General features: G+C 40.6%; 1 protein-coding gene across 7 annotated transcripts in view; it reads right to left on the bottom strand.

Moving 5' to 3' along the window:
* Positions 1 to 25,577, bottom strand: part of TRAPPC11 (trafficking protein particle complex 11) — a 42,117-nt gene that overhangs the window by 3,510 nt on the left and 13,030 nt on the right. For 5 of the 7 annotated variants that reach the window (XM_006026601.3, XM_006026599.3, XM_014521291.2 and 2 more), the window contains exons 10-27: positions 24,876 to 25,023; positions 23,306 to 23,399; positions 20,659 to 20,738; positions 20,489 to 20,567; positions 20,348 to 20,402; positions 18,679 to 18,824; positions 15,747 to 15,808; positions 15,525 to 15,657; positions 14,435 to 14,565; positions 13,679 to 13,834; positions 13,031 to 13,218; positions 12,188 to 12,336; positions 9,901 to 10,022; positions 8,838 to 8,957; positions 6,246 to 6,311; positions 5,996 to 6,152; positions 1,867 to 1,978; positions 1,093 to 1,184 (exon numbers count right to left, since the gene is read on the bottom strand). In XM_006026601.3, the coding sequence (XP_006026663.1) occupies positions 1,093 to 1,184; positions 1,867 to 1,978; positions 5,996 to 6,152; positions 6,246 to 6,311; positions 8,838 to 8,957; positions 9,901 to 10,022; positions 12,188 to 12,336; positions 13,031 to 13,218; positions 13,679 to 13,834; positions 14,435 to 14,565; positions 15,525 to 15,657; positions 15,747 to 15,808; positions 18,679 to 18,824; positions 20,348 to 20,402; positions 20,489 to 20,567; positions 20,659 to 20,738; positions 23,306 to 23,399; positions 24,876 to 25,023 (2,090 nt within the window). Of the gene's footprint in view, positions 1 to 1,092; positions 1,185 to 1,866; positions 1,979 to 5,995; positions 6,153 to 6,245; positions 6,312 to 8,837; positions 8,958 to 9,900; positions 10,023 to 12,187; positions 12,337 to 13,030; positions 13,219 to 13,678; positions 13,835 to 14,434; positions 14,566 to 15,524; positions 15,658 to 15,746; positions 15,809 to 18,678; positions 18,825 to 20,347; positions 20,403 to 20,488; positions 20,568 to 20,658; positions 20,739 to 23,305; positions 23,400 to 24,875; positions 25,024 to 25,577 lie in introns of those variants that run through there. The other 2 variants (XR_003094769.1, XM_025207587.1) reach the window with 2 other exon arrangements.

Genomic DNA, 25,577 nt, shown 5'->3' with positions numbered 1-25,577 from the left:
AGACAAAACAAGTGACCTCATAGACAAACAGATCCATCAGCTTCTCATAAAAAGTCATTTTGCTCAAAGGCATTAGACAGATCTAAAGAGGCACAAGAGAGATCAATACATCCTTTGATTTGTGACATCTGATCAAAAAGCTCCAGAAAAGCATACCTGGTATCTAGTGCAACGGCACAGAGCATAAAAATATATACATTTTAAAACAGAAAGGAGTAACCATGTGACTAAATGATATCAGACAGCTTTGTCATTAAAAAAAACAACAACACAACATTGAATAAAGAGAATTTTTACCAGATTACTGTAGTAATCACAAGGATAGTTCTATTTATCATGGTATGACTGATCTGCTCTATGGAGGAGATAGCATACCAGCACAGATTAGAATAAACATAAGAGGTAGGTAACTGCATGGTTTGTGAAACATGAACCAGACTCTTCCCTCCAGTGTTACTCTTGAACAACTGCAACACTGGAAAGGCAAGAGTTTACTTGTAATCAGCTGCTCCTTCTAGCCTCCTTTTCCTTAAGAAGCTGTTGGGGCTGGGTGGATGCAACAACGTTTTGTAACAGGAATATAGAGGAACCAGTTCAGCAAAACACCCAGAGAGATCTGTGCCTTTGTGATCCCCCAGTATGCTTTGATACAGTAGAAAGAACTGAATCATCTAACTGTTCCCACTCCTACTCTACACTGGAGTGGGAAGAGCCTCTCCCAAACCACTGTGATGTGGAGTTACCCTCACTGGCCTCAGAAAGCATCCAACAGTGCCCTCCTGTTTTATACTACAGCAAATTAGAAAACCTCAGGCACAGAAGCTATAAAGCTTTACTGCCACTTGTGGGGTTGGGGGGAGAATGAAGCGAGGGGAACCTACACATATTTCTACTTTCCCCCCCCCCATGAAAGAAAAAAAAAAAGATACAGTTTTCAGTAATAAAAAAGGGGTGGGATGTATGTATTATAAAAGCAAAATTCCAGTCCTGGATGCATTTTTGGGGCTTCTACAGACTTCACAGGGGAGCTCTATGTATGCTGCCCAGAACAGAAATTGTCACCAAAATATTTCAAGCGTGTATTAACATTACCTGCATTGACATGGAGTGGAATGTTCTCTACAATCACATGTGGCAGAGTGATCACAGTGCTAACAACAGGTACACTGTCTGCAGCTGAACTCCTATGAAAAGAAATATTATGTATTTGGACTGCATTTGGATTTTTGACACCGAGTCATTAAGTCAACAGAAAAGTGAATCAAGCAGCAAACTAATAAAGCAATGCTTGCAGCAATCCTAGCAGTGCAGTAGTTGAAAGTTAGCTTAATAAAAGAAATGCAATTAATTTGGGAATTATAATCACTATGCTAGGTGATGACAGGCAATGTTCCAAAATGTATTTTGGTTAAAGTTCGTCTAATACCAAAAAGGGTTCACAACACAAACATATATATATTTATCTGTTTAGTTTTCATATTTAATTACACATTTGGACACAGAAACCCATGAATCAAGAAAGGAAATAAAGAGTTTGTTTTGTTTTTCAAATTTGACCATTTAAAAAAAGTTTTACTATATCTGAACAGGTTTTTAAGAAATTTGAGTCCCACCTCCCATCCCGTGAAATACTTCCTTGTTTCTCTTCCCCCCACCCCCACCAGCTATTTGGCATAGATCAAATCGATGGAAAGGTAATAAAATTCACATACAGCTATTTCAGTTAGAACCCATTTTATCAGCATGAACACTTTTAAAAATGGCTCCTAATGCATTTACCCAAGAAGGGTTTGCCATGCTTATCACTTGAAGAGTAAAGAACCCAGACAGACTACTTTTAAAACAAAAAGCCAAGGGATAAGTTACCTCTTCCAAGAGATAATGTAACGCCCAGTAGCGACTCCACCTTGACTGTCAGTAATGGGAGGGCAACGAAGGCAAAAGCATTCACTAGCACTCTCACCTGTCTGTAAAACAACTATCAGCAATATTTTGTTTAATTTTAAAAGCTATGGGGTATAAATTATAAAAATTCATGCAGAAACCAGGCCAGATATAAAAGCCCAACACATTCCAAATACCCAGAACTTACACAATACATTCAGCCTGAAGAATCCTTATACATGTACAAAACATTAAACTTTGAGAGGCATCCACAACTAAGGAAAAGGGGATCGTGATGAATATGTTTACCCTGGTAGTTAGCATCTATCCTTTTGAAAAGAAGTATGGGCTCTCTAATACCCAGGATAAAGCAATCTCCAATTTCAGGTTACATGCAGAGGGGTAAATAAGCACAGTAAAACAGACTGAGATTTGTTGTGGCACAAGAATTCAAAGCTTGTTTTCATTTTGTTGTGTGTCAAAAAGTACAAATTTCAAGATTTTCCACAGAAACTTTTCCAAATGAAAGCCAAGCTGGAAATTTAAAAGTTTCAAAAACAAAACAGTTTGAGTTATTTTCACTAGAATATCAAGTAAGAGAAGTTGTATTTGAACGAAATACATATTGAAATATGTCGTATTTTTTAAGTCCCAGTTAGAGTAGCAGGTAGTAAAAATAAAGAGCTGAACAGTGTTGTCTTGGACTGCCCTAGACATTGGTTTGCATGAGGGTCAAAAAATCCCGACTCAAGTGGGAGCCTTGTAGCTGGAGATGGCAGGCAGTCTGGAGGAACCACTGTTGCACAGCTAGACTGGACTAAATAAATGTACTCAAATCTTGTTTGATCACAGAAACTAAGCTGGTTTGGCCAGGCTAGCACTCAGCCTAGAGACCACCTAGGAATGTCATATACAGTTAGTGACAAGGGAAGTCTGGAGTCCCCTGGCCAAGTAGACAGCGGGGGAAAAAGAAAAGAAAATCAAGAAACCTAGACAGCCCACTCAGCAGCCATGTGGCTGGAGGCCAGGCTGGCACCAACCCACACAGTCAACCAGCCTGCCTGGTCTTCACTAAAGTTTTAGTGGAATTAACATGCTCCCACAGAACCTTTTGATTCTGTTGAATTATCACTTTTCAACAACATTGTTTTGTCACAGTATTTTTAACCAGCTTCCCTATATTGTGCTCACTCAGCCTCAGAAGGATGAGGAAAAGTACTAGATAAAATATCTTTACATTTTACTAGTAAAAAGTGAGCATTAGCTCAGACAAGGATATATATACACAATTTTTCTTCCTAGGCTAGTCTGCAAATTCACTCTTCAGCTTTCTGTTTGCTATTATGTGCACAGACTAGTATACATTTCAGATCCTGCCTCTAGAGTGGTTAAGTACTTGCATTTCAAAAAGGCATAGGTAATACATTAAAGCCAAAATGATCAAATGTGTTTTCTTATAAAAGGCTTGGTAGAGCACTGTGCTCTTAGGTATTTCGCATGGATATCTAAATGGGTTTGTTTATTAAAATGAAACTGGTAAGAAAGTGTTTCAGATGTGTCTTTTTGGACTTTGGTGATAATTTGTTATTTTTTAAGTTAAATTTCCTTAATTTGCACTCTGGGTCACAGGTTGGCAACTTATAGCCCATGAAATGGTCCAATCCAGCCAATCCAGCCTGCAAAGATCTCATCCAACATGGAGGAAGTGGCGACAGGGAGCTATGCCAGGGGTTTTCAAACATTTTGGGTCAGTGTACCCCCGGCGGCCAGATGTGGAGTGGCGGCAGCCACCATGTGCAACCTTCCCCTGCTCCCGCATCCAGGCAGGCAGTGCCTGTGTGGAATGGTGTTTGATGGCACTCTGTCACCACTCAGCCGTGAGTACTCACTAGGACCTTCTCAAGTATCCCTGGGGGTACACATACACCTGGTTGACAACCTGCGAGCTATGCCATTTTACCCACCCCTCCTAAGAGCTCCCCTCCACTACAGAGCTTGCTCCTGTGCTGCATCTGTGCTTTCCTCACTGCAGAGGGGTCAGGTATCTACAGCAAGGGGGAGGACAAGCAGCTGGTCACTGGGCAGCAGGGGAAGACAAGGCAGAAATTCACAAGGTCTAGCCCCTGCCAACAAATGGCTGTCAACTCCTGCCCTAGCTGGTGTCTGAGACATTCAAAGCCAGAGATTATAGTAAATTTTTGTGTCTCCTTAAAATCAAGAGCAAAACACTGTTGCAATTTTACTGGATTTAACCCAAAAGAAAGAAGCTAGACCAAACCCAAGAGTTTAGGACATCACTGTATGGAGCCATAAACTGCCTTACATTTCCTCATAAAGCAGGGATCTGGGTTTTCCCATTTTCCATGGAAAAACAGAGAAAACACACAGATTTTCCCTTTAAGAGGAGAAACCTGCAGATAAAAGAGCTCTGCAGGGTGGCTGAGTTTCAGCCTGCAAGAGCTATTTGCAAAAGGGGAAGGGAAATCTCCAACCCTGCCTGGAGGGGAAGGGAGGAAGGGCAGGGCCTGATGCTCGCAGTTACCAGAGGCTGCTTCAGGCTCACTCTTCTTGCTGGAGGTAAGGGGGGGTTGTGGGGCAGGGTGGTTTGCAGCTGGCTAGGCACTCGAGCTGGGAGTAGGGGGAATGGGTTTGCAGCCTCCCCACTCCTAGCTGGAGTGCCTGGCCAGCAGCAAACTGCTCCTGCCTGCCCCCACCCCAGCCAGCTTGGACACTCTCTGGCCGCGAGGGGCAGTTTGCAGCCAGCTGGGCACTCCGGCTCGGAGCAGGGAGGTTGCAAACACCCCTCCCCCTTCCCAGCCGGAGTGCCTAGGGGGTTATAAACCCTGGGTCACAAATGCTGTGCTCCCTGCCCTGCTGCCCTCCCCCAGGCCTTCTGGAGCACAGTGTACGCAACTGGCGCCGCAGGGCACAGAGGGGACATGCAGGAAAGCTGCTTGTTGCTGCAAGCTTGATGTTACCCTGGCCATGCTTCCCCTGTGCACATGGGGGTAGCGCAGGGTTGCACCCCTCGCTGCTGCCCCCACCTAAGGGGAAGTGTGGCTAGGGCAGTGCTGAGCTTGCGGCAGCTGGCGGCTTTCATGTGCATGCCCCCTGTGCACTGCAATGCTGGGTTGCACACGCTGTGCTCCAGAGGGCCTGGGAGAGGGCAGCAGGGTGGGGAGCATAAGCCCACAGCGCACACCTGCCCTTCCCCCACCCCCACAGATCTGGGGGGCACAGATCCCCTCTGCCCTCCAGGAGTGCACACTACCGCTGGGAGCCAGCCCCACCTGAGCCCATAGTAGAGGGGGAGCTGGCTCATGCTCCTCCTGCAGTAGCTGCTGCTTTCCGTTGGGGGCAGGAAGCTGCAAACCTGGGTTCCTGGCCCCATAGCCCTGGCAGCTGGGGCCCCCTCTGGCAGGGCTGTGGGCACAAGCAGAGCAGGGAGGCTGTAGGGGGCATTTAATTTTAACCATGGATTTGATGGTTTCCCAACAGTTAAAAAAAAAAAAAAAAAAAAAAAAAGAGAATTTGTGATTTTTTAAAATCACAGAAAACCGAGATCTGTGCTCATAAGAGATCCCAATATCCCCTTTCCAAACAAACAGCATAATGGTACTTAAAATAAGGTAAAGAAATTAACTACTGTACCAAAAACATGCTTTCAAATGTAATTTACAATTGTTACTGCCTGGGAGAAGAGTTAACAGCCACTTCCTGAAAGTGGTAGCAAGCAAATATGCTTATCTCTTCAGTGAGTCATTTCTAACTTGTTTTCTGTACAATGGTCTTTATGTCAAATGAGATTATCCACTGCCTAAATTAGATCTTGCATTTTTTTCCTTCTCAAATACCCAGGCATAACTCAAGCAGGTACAGATGAAGTTTCTCTATTTCAACTTTTTTTCTCTCTCTCTAAACCTTAGCTACGAGTGACAATATTACTTTTGATAGTGTTGACAAATTAATTAGAAGTTTGTCATGTAAAAAAGTGAATACAGTACTATACTGTACAGTATACAGTACTATACAGCATATACATTTTCTTTCCAATCCCTAACCCATGCAAAAATAATTATTCTTATGAAACAAGAACAATATAAACTCTTACCATTCTCCACATAAGATTCCAGTTGATCCACTGATATCATGGAAGCTGAAAGCTGTAGCTGGCTATTGACAATACTGAGAGGCCAAGGTGAAGCACTCAGAATGTCTGTCATTAGTAAAAAGGGTATGTCTGCAAAAACTCTGTCCAAGTGTTCAAACTGTTAAAAGACAACATAAAGAAGGTGTCGGTCACATCTGTCCACTTTGATGCTGCAGAATCACAGAAATTCAACAAAATTTTGGGAACATACCTTTGTAGAGACATATTTGACTGCAACATCAAATGGAAACACAGTTTCTATAGTTACTGTTTCATCCTAAACAGAGAGAAAAAGAGTGACATGATTCCATTTCAAGTCTGGATACTGACATTATACATAAAACAGTTGCTGCTACTGGGTCTCAAATTCACTAGTGATATCACCAACCTTTCCCAGGCTACTGTTCCTCTCAACCCCTCCCCTTCATAAGAAACATTTAAAAACAAAAACCTATCAGCCATCAATACTGGCAACCACAGAAATCAACATTTTCCTTTTTTTAGATAGGTTTATGAAGTAATTCATCTAAAACCTGTGGGGAGGGAGAAGGGAATGATTTGGTAGCCTTTTCATTATATGCCAATTCTGAAACAAATTTTACTGATATAGAGCAGGGATTGGCAACCTACACACAGGCATTTGATCCAGCATGTGGACATGGGGCTTCTGCTGCATTTGGTGGCCAAGAGCTTCTGCTGTAGCAGGAGCTTTCTCAGTACTGCCCAAAAAATCAGAGGCAGCAGGAACTTTCCCCATGCCACCGTGGGAAAAAGCCGTGGCAATGGCCGAGTCCTGGCATTCACTGCCTCTGACCAGAACTGGTTCACTTTGGCAGCCAAAAAGAAAGAGGTTGCCAATCACTGCTATAGACAACTAAGAAAGCATAAAACTATTCTGTTAGGAATATGTCATATTAGCATTCAATAAAAAGAAAAAAGTCACTTGTAGATGGTACACTTGTTCTAAACAAGCATTCCCTAACAAATCCAATTTAAATAATCTCAAAATGCTACAATTTTATTAAAAAAAAAATCCTGCCTATACAACTAGTCAAAATAATATTAAGAGAAACTAGAAACAAGAGACATTAGAGAAATGAGTTTTCTTTGAGAATTCCTTTACTTCATATGTATATCAGACAACAGGATAGAGAAGAAGCCTTTTCAAAAACTAGCAAAATCCAAATGTTAAGGCAGGGGTCAGCAACTCCCGGCATGTGTGCCAGAGTATGGCGCACGTGTGCCAGGTTGCTTGCACCAGGTGGCTGGGAGGCTGCAAGTCCTGATGCAAGCAGCTTGTGCTCTGTGGCTGGCAACAGCTGCCCACAACCCAAGCTCGCTGCAGCCAGGAGGCTGCAAACGGTTGCACTGGGCTCTGGAGCCCTGGTTGGGCTCTGTGACAGTGGCAGCAACTACACACGTGTCTGTGGGGACAGCATGGGAGGGACCCAGAGCAGCGCAACCCCAGTCCCTTCCCCACTGTCCACCCAGTGGTGCATGTGCAACTACTGCCGTCACTAAGCCAGTACCAGTACTCCAGAGACTGTTGCAGCTGTTTGCAGCCTGCTGCAGCTGCCCATAGCTCAGGCCAGCTGTGGCAGGCAGCTGAAAGGCTGGAAACAGCTGCACCGGGCTCCAGAGCCCTTGGTTGGGTTTCTTGCTGGTGTGGCTTCACACACACCTCTTGGTGGACAGCGGAGGACAGCCATAGTTGCACTGTCCCAGGCCCCTCCCCTGCCATCTGCCCAGAGGCACGCATGCACCCGTTGCTGCCATAGATCCTGGCACAGCTGTTTGCAGCTTCCTGACCACCCGCCACAGCCGACCCAGGCAGCTGCAACAGGTGGCAGACAGGCTGCAAACAGCTGCACCAGGCTCCAAAGTCCCAGCACTGGCTCCATGTCAATGGTGACTGCACATGCACCTCAGGTCACAGGGCAGGGAAGGGGCTGGGTCAGTGCAACCCCGGCCCCATCCTCCACTATCTGCCCAGAGAGGCACATGCAGCCAGCATTGGGGTGTTTTTGGCACTCTGGCCCCACTGTTAGGGAATAGACAGGGAACTCAGGATTTGAAGTTCTTTTCTCCTAAAATTAAGTAGATATTGATTTGACAGTGTCCCCACAGTTTCAGTCAGAGCACCAGATTTGTCAAACTGGAGTACATGGAATTCCATTACTCCAAGTATATAATCCTTTTCTGCTGCAGTATTAAATTTGTTCATAAACAAATTTATATTCTTACACTTGCCAGAAACAGCATCACCTCAAAATATCATTCACTGTATGTCCACCTACATTTCCTCCATCTCTCTTCTCCTTTAACCTTGTCCCTTGAGCCTTTCATTTTTTCAATAGGAGCTGCTAACAAAGCAACATAATTCCCCAAGTAACCTCCTTTGGTTTTGCGTTTTGAATTACTTGTCAAAGAAGCACGGTGTACCTTTCTTTCCATTCAGAAAGTAATCCTGTCACATCTGGGGAAAGTACTTCTTTCAGAATGCAACCTGAGTTGGGGTTTCTCTTTGATATAGATCTGACAGCCCTAAGTGTTGCACTTCCACTCTGGATATTCGGTACATTTAATGCCAACATGAAAATGAATAAGTGTAAAATACCTGACCATGTCACCCAATTACTCTACTTGGTAACTTCATTTAATACCATCCTACTATTTGCACCACTGATTTTCATATTCTAGGAATTCCCCATTTCTTAGAAACATTTCAGAATGAACAAATGTGCAATGGAAGGTCCACCCAAAGACTGCATCGGAAGCAACTGCTGCACTTAATTCATCATACCCTGTGACACTTGCAGATGATTTCTTTTTCTTCAACAACAGCATTGATTAAGTAGGAGACATAAACAAGAAACATCCTTGTACCAACTGTCCCACAACGAATGTAAACTTCTTTTTCAAGCTGTAAAATAAAAGAATGAAGTAAAAAAAGACAATATTGGTCACTTCACTGTTGTTCACCTACTACTTACAGTACTAGACTGGAATGATCACCAGGTGTTATTTGATGCAACAAAATTGCAATTTATCAGCTGTTAGTTCAAATATTCATGAGTTTTACTGTACTGCTCTTATCTATGCAGGTCAGGTAGGAAGACAATTAATTTTAGTGCCTGCTATTAACTTCTGTCTTTCATGAACAGGAATACTCCCTTCCTTACATCCACCAAAAAGTCAGCACACGTTAAGAGATATAACACTCAGGCTGCTGACAAGTACCAGTGCAGCCACCATTCACTTATAGAAGCTACACTGGTTCCAAACTATTTGCCATTTCCTAAATTAGACTTGACATTTCAAATTCAACTGACAACCGGTTTACTTAAGTACCCTAAACTCACTCTCCTTTGTCAGAATGGGGAATTTAGAGAGCTTCATAAACTTTTCCTTCTTTTCAGCTTCACATCACAGTATCAAACCTCTTTACTACCATCTATTCAGTACTAGGCTTCATATCAAAGGTGGCAGAAGCATAGCCTAGCCCTGTGAAAGCAATTTCTCTGCAATTTTTCATTGTATATTTATGTTAAATACTTCCCAGCTGAGATCAACCTTCTTGGTTAATATTCAGTTAACAGGAACTAGGAGCCAGTAGTACCCATTCCCAGCACACAGCTCAGACCCTGTGAACTGTGATCCAGTCCATAATACACTAAAACATAAAACAGCAACAGAGTCAGCCCCCAGGTAAACTAACTACTTTAAGGCTATCCATATGCTGGTCATCATATCTAAAGCCCTTCTAAATACAATATGCCTATCTTTCTAGCAGCCAATGCACATTTTCAGGTTAACTAAGAAACATTTCCTTAATTTGAGTCAAAGGAGTCACTCAAGAGCATCACCTTTTCTCCTGGCTGCAAATCTCCTACTGGAATATCAGGAAGTAATGCAGGGTAGGAGTCATCACACATCTCTGTCCCATGAAGGGTCACGTGGGTTTTCTGTGTCAGATTGGCATCTTGCCCTATGATAAAAATATTCTGCTTTTACACCCACAAATGATTTGTTTTAATCATTTATGTCACCTACTGCTAGTAAATAGGTATTATGTATTTATCACAAAAAGCTACATTAAGAATCATAACTGCTACTGGAAATACGCCTCAACCAAATGAGAAAGCAAAACATAAACCAGAGTACAATGGCTTTCATTAATTTGGATGATTATATGGCTTATATCTGTTATAACATTTTCTAACTCTGTCTGGTCTATTTCAAATAGAACAGTCAGAAGGGCAGGAATTGGCCCTAAATGCTACCCTAAAACACCCAAACTATTATTGCGTCTCAGAAGATTTTTTTTTTTTTTTTTTTGGAAACAGACTGATGGTTTGGCAACCAATGCCAATGGAGAGGAGAGGTAAACACACAAGTCTGAAGGGAAATGTTACTGTGAACAAAATATACATCTTTAGTGTCTACTGCCAAATAAAATAATATTAAACTAAGTTTCAAATAATTTTAAAAACATATTCTTCCTTTAACACATGTAAACATATATTTTTAAAGCTCATGGGAATCAGTCACTCAGGCTGGAGTTAAGGATTTACAAAGATCATGCCATAGTCTGAAAAATCCCAGAAGTTGTGTTTTGTCAAAACATCATGGCCACAGAAGACAGAGCCTTTCAATGATAGAAAAATCAAATTTCAGCTCCCCTTTTAAAAAACCAAAAAACCAAAAACCAAAACACAAAAAACTAAAAAAACAAAAAACAAAAACAAAACAAAAACCCACCACACAAATTAGCAAACCCAGAAGGTTGTCAGATATCAAGTTAAGATTAAAAGGTCAAGAGAGCCTTGATTTTAAGCCTCTACCTTTATTTCAGTGCATCTAATTCTATATGAAACGATATTAAAATGATAGGTAGAAGCATTTTCACAGTTATTACCAGAAAGCAAAAATATTTCAGAACTACCACCGTTCATTCTGGATGCTACTAGTACCAACGGGTAGAATATCCAAAATAGAAAGCCCAAACGAGCAAGTAACTATGGCCGCCTCTTCACATTTCAGGTACTGAGCAATGAACTGAGACCAGCTACACATGCAAAGTCTCTCTCTCACCATTAGAAGGTCTAACCAGCTATAAAATTAGGTCTTGAAAATGTGTACTAAACTTTATAGCTGGTTGCTATCCAGCTTTAATTTGCAAGTGTAATAGGGTCTGCCTTTACAGCTGGGAGCCCAATCTACTTATTGGGCTCCCAGCTGAAGAGGCCCCACAGCCACCAGGACCAAAAGTCCACAGCTGCAAGACTCTGTATCCCAGTGCCAGGGGGTTGTGGCCAGGATGAGTCCCACAGCCGCAGAACTCTAGGTCCAGTCCTGTTAGCTACAGAAATTTACTTGCTGATGCAGGGGGAGTCTGGGATGACAATCTTCCAGGCTCCTCCTGTAACTGGCAATAAAGCAGGATAGGATCTAATGCTGGATCCCACAATCATGCCTCCTGCCATATGTGTGGCATGGCAGGAGGCACAACTGTGTGATTTGCACATCACATCTTCACCTGAAGACCTAGAGGGGCCCCATGTGAAACTAACTGAACCCAAAATATATTTGCTGCTACTGTCCTTTTCTGGCCTGTAATGAACACAGACTTCAGTTCTGCTACTTTATTTCAAGTGGTTCAGGGCTGGATCCCAAGTTTCCCAGAAGAGCACAAAAGCATTATTTTTAAATGAAATGCTCATCTAGTTCTGTATTTGAAGCTCTCTGCACAGTCTCACACAAATAAACTTGAATAATTTTGAAAAGTCTAATAGACAATATAAAAGTAGACAGGGGCAAGTTTGTGTGAATGGGGAAAGGATTTCACTTCCCTCTCAAAACCTCCTTAAAAAACAGGTTTTTTGGGAAGCCTACAAAGCATCACCATATTACAGTACTTAAGCTGCCAAAACAGGTGAAATGGGACTTATTAGTTTCATCATACCCACCTATTTTAACTGTAACCTGGTCCTTTCACCCCCAATCCTACCTGGCTCTTAATTCACCTATCATGTTTTCTTTATACCCTAGAATTACAGGCAAGCTGCTGTCTGGAGCAGGGGCTGGGTTTTAGTTAACTTATACAGTGCCTAAGGGTGCAATAAGGTGCCACCTTGACAATAAGCAACATACCTGGTTTCAGCCCTGCAGTGAGCTTAACATCTTTGGCAATCGTTTTCTCATGTGACTGAACTGTCACAATCAAACAGTACATTTCATTAGTCAGGGCAGGAGGTTCGTGTCGGAGCTGAACAGAAATGTTTGGCACTCTTGAAATTATCCTTGCATCATACAAAAAAGAAAGCTCAGTTACATTTCTTTGGGTAAAAAAGTTTAATTCTAACTAAAGAGACTAATGCTGTATATTGCTGAAACAGTTCTGAGGGTGGAAGACAAGTGAATTGGATCTGAAACTCCTTAAAAAAATTGTAGTATGGAAATATTCTGGAACAAATCACATTAGAATTAACAGGAGGCTCAGCAAGTGTGAAGAGCTCACATTTCTGTGAGCAAATGAACAAAAAGCCCACAGCAAACATATGCTGTCATGAAGAATATATAATGGCCCTGAAAGCATCTATAGTTAGCATTAGTATGTTTGGTAATATAGCTTTTCAGGCCATTTTTGCATACTCAAATTGCTGTAAATAACTTCCTTGGTTATGCCAACAAAGCAAGTTTGAATATTTGGGCGAGATGCTTAAAGCAGAACTGAAGCTTGTATGGTTTGCCTTTGGGTTAGGTTAACCTGTAGATCTAGAAGAATATATTAGAGGTCTTTATTTCTTTGACAGATATAGAAATAACCAACTTAGGGCAATCAACAACAAACAAGTAATGGAATCTTGAAGAGCCATTTAATCTTTTATAGTCTGCTTGTATTATTTTTAAGCTTATTTGTTTTACCCCAATAAATATAATACATAGGGAAGATATGCATGATCTGCATCATCACACATTTTAGCTTCTGCTTACATAGTGCTTGCCTGAATAGTCAAGCTGTCCCAATGAACCTCATTATCTGGAAGTTTAGGTCGCCGTTTGAAGGAGCGGGCTGCCTGTAAGGCTTCTTGAGATGAAGCAGCATCTCCCCCTCCTCCCCGCCAATTCAAAATCACACATCTGCCAGTCTCACTACCCAGGATCAAATCCACAGAGGTGATCTGAAAAGAATTAATTCAAGCATGTTATAGATATCTGGGGGTTTTCTGGTCATTCTGCCAACATGAAACTCTAGTTATTTTGCAGTATATACAGCCGTTTCATATATATCACATAGCAAACCACAAAGGCTGTTGGGAGTATAGATGTCCAGGTCACTAGGTATGCAGATGTTCAACGTGCTGATATAAAGTTATTTGTATTTTTCACTTTTAAGTGTATGTCATGAAACTCACTGAGTTTGCGATTTGTTTTAGAAAAAAGTTATATAAAACTCCACAGCTGTTCAATACCAGGAGTCAACAGTGCAATTTTACTTTCAATTTTGGAATTACTTTTAAAAGCAATAGAAACCATAGATGAAAGACTGGTACATTAGTAGTTAGCATAGAACTAAAGCAGCTTTGGCTTAAGAAGAAAACAACATTACAGCAAGCAAAATTGTGAGACTAATTAACAAACCTCAATCTTCTTTCCCACATCTTCAGTTTTTGCAACAAATATAAAAGTGAACTTCCTTGTTTTACCAGGGACTAGACACATTGTTCCCTGGGATGACTGTTCCAGAATATCACTTTTCTGATATGCTTCTTCTACCACACAGTGTTGATTATATTCCTACAAGCAAGTGAGGAAAACAAAGTTGAGATTTTTAATATTTATAATTTTTTTTTTAAAAGGATATTGTACTGTATGTGGACAATGTATGCCAAATATGAACTACTGTTACCTCTTCATTACTTATCAGAGAACTATCCTCTTATGCTAAAACATTCTTAAACCCATCTTTCTGAATAGTCACTGATCAGAGGCATGTTCATAAGGAAGATTGTTACCCTAAATAGGACTATTAATTAAAATGTAATTGCCCTAGTGAATTTAGTAGAGAGATAAAAACCCTGACTCATTCTAGGGTTTCATATAAAATGTTTAATTTCAGGAAGGACATTTTCAGAGTTCTACAAGAGAAAAAAAATTGTATTAAAAGAAACATTGGAAATTTATCATGATGTTAGTCTAGTTCTTGGGAGAAAAGTAAAGGAAAAAAAAATTAACAGAAATAGAAGCTTTTCCAATTTGAAGTGTCAAAGTGGCTATTTTGCAATATTAAAACCACAAAAAGGGAAGTGCCATGAACCTTTCAAAATTACAGTAAGTGCTATTATGAGAAACTAACTGTCCTCTAACAAAAGCTCAAACAAAGAAAACAAAAATTACCTGGTTATTGAAGCTGACACATAGCTTAGAAAACCTGACAGGATGAGGACAATCGGCTTTCAAATATATATCAAACTGAACAGGGACATCAACGTGAAAACTTGGAGCAAGAAATTTTGCTTTGCATTGTACTAGAATTTAACAGAAAAAGATCTGTTACATGAACAATACTGTCCTGCTAACACTAAATTCCATCATAAATACCCTCTTCTTTAAACGCTGTGTATGACATGGATACATACAGCTATATCCTACATACATGTATACAGATGTGTGTAGATACACATGCATGTGTGCATATGTACACACACACACACACACACACACACACACACACACACCTTAAAGTTGCATCCACTTGTAAGCATATTAAAGGGCCAAAAAAATTATTACATTATTAAACCAAATTAATAAACAGGCTGTGCAAGTGGACCTACAGGGATTGTTGGGAAAGAGAAAAGTGACAAACAGAAAGCAAGGACACTTTTACTATGTTTGCAGATCATAGTGCGGCCTACATGCTTCACTGTACGGGCTAGATGAGTGGGTGGGTGAGAAATCAGGGTCATTTAGTAGATAGCTTTCTTCCCCATTCCTATGCCATTCTGGTTACAAAGCATATAACATATAGAGTCAGTGCAGAACTGAATTATCCCCATATTGGGCCTAGTATAACTTTAGCTGAAGTTCAGGGAACTTGTTTTTCAAATCCTGTATTGCTCTCAGGACTAGGTTTTGCTTAAGTTTCTTTGACTAAATTTCTTCTACTCCCAAAATATATGAGAAAAATATGGCTCAACGTTTCTAACCAGCTTCTCACTCCAGCAATGTAGGTGGCTTTAAGTGTATTTGTTGGCATAAGTCAGTGGTTCCCAATCTGCGGTACGCGTACCACCAGTGGTACACATTAACATAGTTATTGTAATTACTTTATATGACAAAAGTTTGCTGGTGATACTTAAGGTTTTAAATTGGTGGTGCACAATCTGTCAGAGTTTGGGACCTGCTGATAAGTGATGGTGCAAATTGGAATGAATTGGTTTTTGCACATTTATCTGAACATGGCTGTACTTCAACATTTGCTACTTACCAAATGGTACAAAATCCTGTACTTCTATTGTAAAGATATTGCTGCCTGCCAATGAAACTCGGTCAGCCCACAGCTTCTGTGAAGTTTTCACAGCAGAAGCATCACAATCAGGTTCAGGATCCGGGCTCTCATTCTGTACCCAAATATTAGATTACAAACATTTGCCAGATGCTGATATATCTTTTGAGAATAATTAAAGCAAGTTACATGTTATCAACTTACCATTAAAACTTTAATCAGATTCTTTTCTATCCTAGATTTCTGGTCCTCTTTCAGAGTGGATGCTAACAAACAGAATGAAGGAAAACAAAAAAACCCACAAAACAAAAAGGCAAAGCATCCTCATAATGCTGATTTAAAAAAAAAAAAAATAAAAATAAAAATAAAAACTTAAGTCTTTGAACTTCAAATCTGAGAATCCTAGAACTTGCATGAAAGACTTTACATGAACATTTTGGTATTTGCAAATAACAATTCTATTAATTCTTGAAGTCTTTTTTCTCTATTCTAAGACCTTCGTTTTATTCACACACAAATCAAGGTGAAGACAACAACTATGACAAAATAATCTTGAGCCAAACTCTTACACCTTGTTTTTGTAAGCGTTGCTAAAGGCTTCATGTAATTTTTGTTTATAAGGACAAGCAGCGTGGTTTGACACATTACAATAAAACCTGGTTAATAACCGTGAAGAGGGCAGGATAAGGGATATAAAAACCAAACACAGAAGAAGGAGCAAGAGTCCTCCCTTTATACAGGAGAAAAGATTTGGAATAATTAGTGAGACCATGCTAGTAAAAGCATAGACAGATTAGGACAAAGAAAGAACAAAGAGCTGAAAACACCTACTGTAAGGGCATCCCATGCTCCCAGGGCATCAAGGGGTGGGGGGAAATATTGCTGCACTATTAACAATAACAAGCAAAAAGGAAAATGCTTGGATTACTTGTGAAGACTACAATCTTCTGAAAGCAAAGTATGCAGTTTTTGGTTAAAAAAGTTTTAATTTTTTTTAAATGAAGGCTTGCATCATTTATTCCTCTCAAGACAACTGTATCATCCTGTTTTAGTGCAGCTGGGAATAGACTGGGAAAGTGGTCCAGACTAAATTAATGTACTGCATGCATGAGCAAGTAGTCTCTCTTTAGTCTTGTTCCATTACAAACTTTTTTCCAAGTGGTCAACATCTTTCAACTGTATTATTTTAACCTGGCAACTTTTGGTCACCAACTGAGAGTTATATTCATTGCATCTCCTCCACTGCCAGTCCGCTCTTGACTTGTGATGCTTTTAAGCTAAAAAAGCCCAGTAAGTTTTACTTTCAAAGTATAGAACTAAAAAGCCAGAAGTTCAGCCCTGGCATAAAATGATTTGGCTTCAAAGTAAGTGCTGAACTGCACCCACTTGCAGTGGGACATTTAAATGAGTGCAGATTGACAGATCACCTTAAAATATATGAAGTGATGCATCTCAACCACTACACAACTGTAAGACTAAAATGCACTATTTAGAGCAACATTTCCCAAACTTTTAATACCAAGGGCATACTTTTTTCTGGATCAAAATTGGTGGCACATCTACCTCACTCTTACACCCAAGAAGATAGGGTGTGCGTGCGTGGTACCACACACACACACACACACTTTTAAGTATGTAACATATTCCACTCCCCTGACAAAAGAAATCATTCCAATACTGTTAAAAAAAGCCAAACACATTTATTTAAGCAAAGATTTAGTCTATGCCAGTGTTTCTCAACCTTTTGCCTCAAGGCACCCCTCCATAACTTTTCTGAATTTTGCAGCCTCCCAGTAAAAAAAGTCAGTGAAATATCTAAATTCAGAAAAAAAGAGAGAAAGATACGGAGATGGGCCTTAAGGCTTTAAAAAAAACAAACAAACAACAAACAAACAAACCAATCACTGATGTAGCAGGTGACACAGGAGCAGCAGGGGCAAGACCTCATATTGCGGTGTCTTGCTCTTTCCACCACCTGCCCTACTCATCCCTGGTCTGTACCTTGGGGTAAGGGCAGCCCCTACTGTTGAGACTTCTCCTACAAGGTCTCACATACTGACAATCATCTGCATGGCCCCTCCTGCCAGGACTGGGAGCATGGGAGAACTGAAGGGGATGATCTAGGCTGCAAAGTGCAACTCCATCTGTGTGCACCTGCCCACTCATAGTGGAGTGTGCTGCTAGGAATGTGGGTCAGTACAGGTGCCGACTAGGAAAGAGGAAGGGGGAGGTGGAAGCAGCAGCAACAGCAGCAGTCCCCAAAAGGAGCAGCTGCAGGAGTAGCTGGGGCAGACAAGTATTTACTAGGGCTATGTGAAGCTTTGGTCCCCGATTCGATTCAGCAGAGATTCGGCCCGATTCAGTGGCTGAATCTCTGAATCCAAATCGAATCAGAGGACCCTTTAACCTCTCTGAATCGGAACCCTCCGAATCGATTTGGAGATTCGGACATAGACGCAGCTTTAAATGTTTTTTCTACATACCTCAAGGTAGCAGGTGGCTCGTGAATGTTGCGGTGCTGTGGCACATGGAGCGTCCCACAGGAGTGTGGGGGGCTCCTCAGCACTCTTGGCAGCAGACCCAGAAGTGGACCAGAATCACTTCCGGTCCACTTCTGGGTCCACTAGAGAGCGCGCTGAGGGCCTCCCTGCACCCCCCCCCCAGCCTGGCAACTGGTGCCTCCTGGGTCTGGGGGGCACTTGGGGTACCCCCGCGGCTGATCCCCAGTGGACCCAGAAGTACTTCTGGTCCACTTCCAAGTTCACCACTGAGCATGTCGCGGGGCCCCCTCCATGCTCCTGTGGGATGCTCCATCCGCCCCAACATTGCAGGGTTCACAAGCCACGCTGGTACCTTGAGGTATGTAGAAAAAAAAAAACATTTAAAGCTGTGTCTTTGTCCAAATCGCTGATTTGGCATCGAATCTTCAGATTCGGATTTGGCCGAATTGAAATCGGGGACAGTGATCTGAATCAACAAATCGAATCACTGTCCCTGATTCGGGCCAAATCCGAACCAAGTAGGGCCTGCTTTGCACATCCCTAGTATTTACCTCCTCACACAGGGGGAATATCTTGCAGCATGTTTCTGTTATTCTCATGGTACACCCTTTGGGAATCACCAGTTTAAAGGATACCTCTACCCAACAGCTCCAGAGAGTAAGTAATGTAATCTTTTAACTGTGCCATAAGGTAAGAACATTTCAGAGCTGTTGTCAGGATGGAAGTAAGGAGGGTCCACCATCCTTCACTACGGTATTCACACATGACATAATCCAACAGCCTGGAAGAGAATTAAACAGAAGTAGGACGTAATGCACAAGCACTTCTTACGAAACACAAAAATGCATGCCAAACAAAACATCTGCTACTAACTTTTGTCACTAAGTAGTAAACTAGTTTCAGTCTCTTACAAAAAAAGTAATCAAGAGCCGTCTGAAAGACAGAGGCATTATTTCTATTAGGCAGTGGACACCATAGTTTAGAAAGGATGGTTACTTCACTAGAAATTAATTTAGCCTAGACAGAGTGGTAAAAACCATGGCAAATTTGATTACTGCAAGCAATAAATAGCCCTTAGTATTACATACATTCTTAAATTCTCATTAAAAACTTCTGTCCTTTTTTGCTAGAAACTGTTCATCTTCTACCATAACAGGAGTTAGCTATTTTATGGAAAATTTGGGGGAAAAACCTCAAAAAAAAACCACCCCACCAAACCAACAAACAAACACACCAAACCCAAAACAAACAGACACACAAAAACCCTTCAAAAACCCAACCCTTACCACTATTGTAACACTAGTTCATCTTCACTAATGCTAGGAAAGTTTCACACTAAACAGAAAAAACAGTCTATGCAGGCAGAAAGTCTCCTTAGTATACCCAAAGCCATACATTTACTAATATAGTTATGCTCCCTGTAGAGATACCCCAATTCCGATATAAGAGCCGTTTTTTTGGCCTTAGTTTATATTGAGGGATAGGTTCAAATTAAAATTAGGTTTTACTAAGTTTATCAACAAAGTAATTTTTTCCCCATGAGATAAGTCCTTCAGAAGATCTTTTCCAGCAAACAGAAGTAAACTTAGGACAACTATCCTTCTCAGCCAACCTGCCTTCTCTTGTTAATAGAAACTGTGACCTTCAAACCTTAACAGATTAATTACAATGCTTACTTTTAACATATGCTTCACCTTTCCCCCACCTTCCCCCATGAAGTAAAAAATTAAAGAAATTGAAATGCAAAACAGGAAGTTCATAAGAGAATAGTTGTACGTTTAACTTTGGTGCATACTGAGGTGACAAGCTTCTGATAACTGTTACAAATCAAATAAATGCAAAAGCTAAGTAAAGGCTTATTTTTATTTTGAATATTAAATATAGAACTGCCTTCTCCAATTTATTCAACATACAAATAATCCTTTTTGTGTATTTCTTGCATGCTGCAGAGCCAGATCTGTATGAAAGATAACAGTTCTCTTTGCAGTTATCAGATTAAATATTCACAATATTAGACTGTTCCACTTTGCCACTAGGCCACCTTTGCTCACTGGCTGGGTTTTGCTCTCTTTCAGAAGGAACTTCCAAACTGGAACAATTTTCAGGTTTCAGCCAAGAAGCAAAAGAAGAGTACAAAATGGGTCAGTCACCAAGTGTCTGTAAACTCAAAAGTTTACTCCCAGACCATATCTAGTACAAGAAAGGCCTTGAATGAAATTTCCAAACACAATCCTATGTATATACATCTACGCGTTTAAAATGAGAAAAATAAAAGCACAGAAGTAGCATTCATAAAGTACTCACTTCAATGCCTTAGTGTAATCTTTTGCATAGTAATACTCTTCTCCCATCTGAACCACTGAAAAAAAAAAAACGAAGTCACTGTCAATACTTCAAAACACTGCAAAAAATGTTAAAGAGACGTGTTTGATAAGTGATATTTACTCAAATGACTCTTCATTCTTGGACATTTGTATTTCTTGAACTGTGCAACCGCGTTACTCAGCAAAGTGATTATCAGTTCCTAACAGATAAAAAAAAAAATGCTGTTAAAGTGAGAGATATACTTAATAACCATATTAGAACACAGAAGTAGGTTTTAGAATAATATTTACCGAGTGAAGAACACTTCTCTCTTTCAATTGCAGAGCTAAAATTCCCAGTTTCTCTTTTTCAGGATCAGAAAGATCAAAGCCTGCATAGGACAATGAAAAATCCATTAAATTGAAAATATTGTCCAGTCCCAAAAGAAGTTATTGCATTGTTTCAAAATATACTGCCAGTTCCAATTCAGGCACGGTCACGTTCTTAATACTGTCATTGCTTAGGAAAAAGAATGTTTATAGAATAGAGCTAGGTTCTCATATTACAAAGAACACTTTGGAGCAGAAATTCTTGCTGTTTTTAAAGGGAACTGTTGTAGAAGGCCCAAATCATTAATCCAAACATGGAAGTAAAACAGTCAAAGGTCCTCCAAGCCCAAAATGCCACCAGGATAGAATGGTTAAGGCATATCTATTTCTGCAGACAAGGGAGACATGCAACTAGTATCATGTTCTGCAACCTTTGACTCCCACCCCAAGTGGGTAGTTAGCCATTCACGACTGTGTCAACTTGGGCCTTTGGTACAAGTCTGGAGAAAGACTTGAATTTACTTCTGGATTCATAGCAAAGATGCTTAACTATTTTCTAGCACTGTGCTCCAGACCAAATACACCACTATTTGCAAGTTACAAAACGAACTACTTATCAGCTTTGTTCCTGTTCGCTAGTTCTCAAAAAAAGGACTACTTCAGTTCTGTGTTTCTCCACCAATAGTTCATGACATCAGCATTTAAAGCAGTGGCTCTCAACCTCTTTTGACTCTAGGCACCCCATGATGGACGGAACACACCCTTTGAAAAACGCTTAGTTTTCACTCTTTCTTTGACTACAGAAAAATAAGACCAATTCTGTTGCAAAGAACTCAGAAAGACCATAACAGATCACAATGTTTTTAACATTATGGATTCCTATTTGAAATCCTGTTTATCTTGTGAATCATGTTTGTATGCCTTGCAGCACCTTTGAAAGGATTTCAAGGCACCCTATGCTGTCATGGCACTCCAATTGAAAATCACTAACTTAAAGCAATGCAAAAAATATCGTTCCCTGCTTTATTTGAGCTATTTCACAAGACTATTAACTATAGCAGGAAGACTGAATGCTGAATTCCCACAGTTGATAATAAAGTTTCTATTAATCTTGAAATCCTGTAATATTTATCATTTTGATTACAAACTAAACTGTTATTTTCAAATGTTATCTAGCCAATTCACTCTTCAAAACATATAACGATCAGACCGAAAACATTTCAAGAGGACAGCATCAAAGCTCCAATGTCCAAAAGTTAAAATCTACCACTATATAGTAACAGGGATTAATGAGAAGAAAGACATGCCTGCAGTACACTGCTGTGCTGAGGAGCATCAGCCTGAAAACACACTCTGCCCACTTGCCCAGCTCCATACACACCAAATGCCAAGAAGCTGATTTTTAGACAATGCTCAGCAATACCCTCTGGTTCAGTCTTGGGTGTCTTCATGTGCCACTAACAGCAGCTACGTGACACTTTCCATATCCAGTGGTATAGAATGGGAATGAGTGAGCATGAGTGTTTTCCATCTGATATGGTGTAAACATGACCAAAGGACAAAATCAATAATGCGAATATTTCAAGGTCATGCATGTATGTTCATGCATAAGCTCAGACTGGTGTCAGAAATTTGAAAATAATGTGGTTTTGGGGTTGTTGTTTTTTTTTTTTTTTTTTTTTTTTACTGTTAGTTGAACCCCTACAATGATCTTTCACAACTTCATATCTAGCAATTCACCTTTTCATCTCTAAGTATACTTTGATATCCAGAGACATGACTTATTTTACAGAGGGTACAGATTTACCTTATGGTCTCTATACATGGGCTTAACACCAACTTCCTTGCATCTCTCCCTCCATCTTCTAGCTCATTCTACATTGCAATAAGAGATGTGACTTCTAAATACACAAAACTAGGTATAATTTTGCTAGCAGAGCTACCAATAGCCATGAAGGCATATTTGCACAGACTTCAGCATAAAATTTACAAGACTGCCTGGGGACCTCAAACTGGTGAATGTATCCCAAGCTACTGTGGCTTCACCGTTATTAGTACCCAAACTAACCAGATGAAAGTTAGTTTGGCCAAGACCATATATGGTGCAGTCACACCTGACTGCAATCTGTCTAGTTGCTATGTTGTCTAGCCTCCTTTTGATCTTCTTCAAGAGAATTTCAAAGGCAGAAGACAGTAAGGTAACTGACCTTATTAAATTTGTAAAACAGCAATCATTCCCACAGGTGTTTAAATGGGACAGGGAAAAAAATTCACATGAGTAAGAGCTATAGAACCAATTTCATACTTTTATGCACTACTTGTATTCTATTGCAGTAGAACTAAAAATTTTAACCAAATCTGTAGTGAAAACTGAGATGTGTTAATCCATATAAGCAGAAAAGATGGTTCCAAGTAACATTCTAGGAACACGTTTTGTCCATTGTGCGTAAGGTTATACTGCTAACCAAAAGAACCAAGTAATGCTTCAATCCCGCAACTCCTCAAAATTTTGAAGTCAACCAGCTCTGGACAGATGCAATGCCTGCCCATCCAGAACTATAACAGGGTTGCAGATTTAAATCATTTTGTTTGAATTCTATAGATATTAAAAACAGGAAAAAACTTTTACTTAGTATTCCTTGCCGCCATGATCTTTGTCCATAAAAGTCAAGCACTCCAGATTGAGTTTCCAGTGGATCCGGAATGGGATGTGTCACAGAAGACTGTAAATTCAGCAAACATAGCCTTGAAAAATGGTTCATATTATAAAATATATAAAAAAAATTGACCTCATGTTTCAGTATATAGCAAAATAAGTACTATAGACTCACTTATGCAGAAAGAAACAGAGGAACTTACTTTTTTAAACAGCTTATTTAACTTCTAGCCATTTGTTTAAAATATTATTTCAGTTACTTGGGTTTCACGAAGAAAAAGTGGACTGTTTAACATAGTGTAAAGGCAAAAGCCAATTAGATTATTTGTTTTTAAAATTAGTGTATACTTTTCTTTTAAAAAAGTCGCAGTTACAAGCAATTATTGATCCATTCTTTCCTATTAATTCCTAATTAGATCATCCAACTGCACTAACAGGAATCCAATATACTATTTCACAATAGGGCTGTGCAAAGCTTCGCCAGCTGTTTCATTTCGACACTGTTTCGTGCTCGCACCAGCCTCCTGTGATCCAGGAGGCAGATCAGGGGCCCGCACCTCCAGGAGCAGTCCGGCACAGTCCCTGCAGCCCTCCCAGGTGTGCGGGCAAGCCCCCGATCTGCCTGCCAGATGACAGGAGGCTGAGGCTGCCAACTGGGGCCAGCAGCAGCACCGATCTTCCCAGCACTAGTTATGGGCAAAACATTGAAACAGCAAAAGAGTTCTGTTGAAACAAAATGGAACAGTGCTTTCGAAACGAAACAAAACTCTAAACGAACCACTGTTCCATCGAACAGAAGTTGAAGCGGAATGATGCTTTTCCGCACAGCCCTATTTCACAATACTGTAACAAGATAGTATGAAAGTAGATCTAATTATACATGAAAGTCTACGGACAAGTGTCATGAGGTTGCTTCATTACAACTTTTCTGCCAATTGTCAAGCAAGCAACATACAGACAATTTAGGAAATATTTTACAGAACTCCGTGCCACCAAAAATGAGATTCACAGTGGAGATCATGTAAATTATACATTCATGAACAATCCTTCCAAATTCAGGGTGCCTGTAAACGTGCAGGACATTGGATCCAACACCCTGTAAGTAGTGTGGAGCAGACTCAATTAGCCAAGTGTGCTAGAGCATGATAATTTAGCACGCTCCAACAGCCTCAGTGTCTCGTGTATTCAGCATCCCTGTGCTTCAAAATGGCAGTGGGGACACTTTAGCTAGAGCTTGTTCAATGAGTTTTAAAGCACCACCACCACCATTTTGAAGCACAGGATGCCGAATACACATGATGCTGTGGGCACTTTAATGAGAGCAGCTCACAGGAGCCACTCTAATTGTAGTGTCCCCTGGCTCACCCCCTACCTCCCCCCCACAGCTGGAGCATGTATAAAGACGCTCATAGAGACTAAGGCAATTCACTTTCCACTTGTACCAACACATGCATATAAAACTTGCTTTGATCTATTCTGCAGTAAAGCTTTAATAAACAGAGATTTAGAACAAAAAGTAGCCAATTGGCCATCTGCAACTTACATCATGGTTACAGAGCATGTTTGCTAGCTGCTTCCGTTCTTGTGCATAGTGAGCTGCCTGTTGGTAATAGAAACCTGGATTCTGGGTTTGAATTGCTGTCAATCCTAGTTTAATAGCTTCATCAAATAAGTCTCCAAAAGCCTGAAATCTTTAACAAGAAAAATTAGTTTTCCTACTTGTAAATGTAACTAGGGAGCATAAGATTAAAACTTAACTGCACACAATAAAGGTGGCAAGACTAAAAGTACGATAATACACAGATTTGAACAATGTGATTTTGCCACTGTCAAATTGCAATGTCAGTGTCACAATCTGGGCCCTACATACTTAAAGGACTGCCTTCTCCCTTATGCTCTATTGCAGATACCAAGGTCAGCTAAAGGCAAACTCCTACAAGTACCATCGATATGCCAAGTCTCCTTGGAGAAACTGTGCATGTGGAGGGTAATTCTCAGCAGTTGCTCCTCCGATTTAGATCTCCCTTAGACTTCCAGAGCCTGTCAGAACCTGACCCTGGACATCTTTGCGAAGTCCAGGCAGGTATTTATCAAACAAAGCTAGGGTGGCTATTTAAAGGCAGTGGTGCTCGATCTTTTTGCCCAGCAGGCCAGATGGGTAGTGCCCAGTCCATCTGTGGGCCAGATCAGGCCAGAGGTCCTGATTCAGAGTCCAGGGCAGGGGGCAGCCTGGCCCTGATTTAGC

Source organism: Alligator sinensis, unplaced genomic scaffold (genome assembly GCF_000455745.1).
Source record: "Alligator sinensis unplaced genomic scaffold, ASM45574v1 scaffold354_1, whole genome shotgun sequence".
NCBI classification, from domain to species: Eukaryota; Metazoa; Chordata; order Crocodylia; family Alligatoridae; genus Alligator; species Alligator sinensis.
This window is presented reverse-complemented; position numbering and strand designations above follow the sequence as displayed.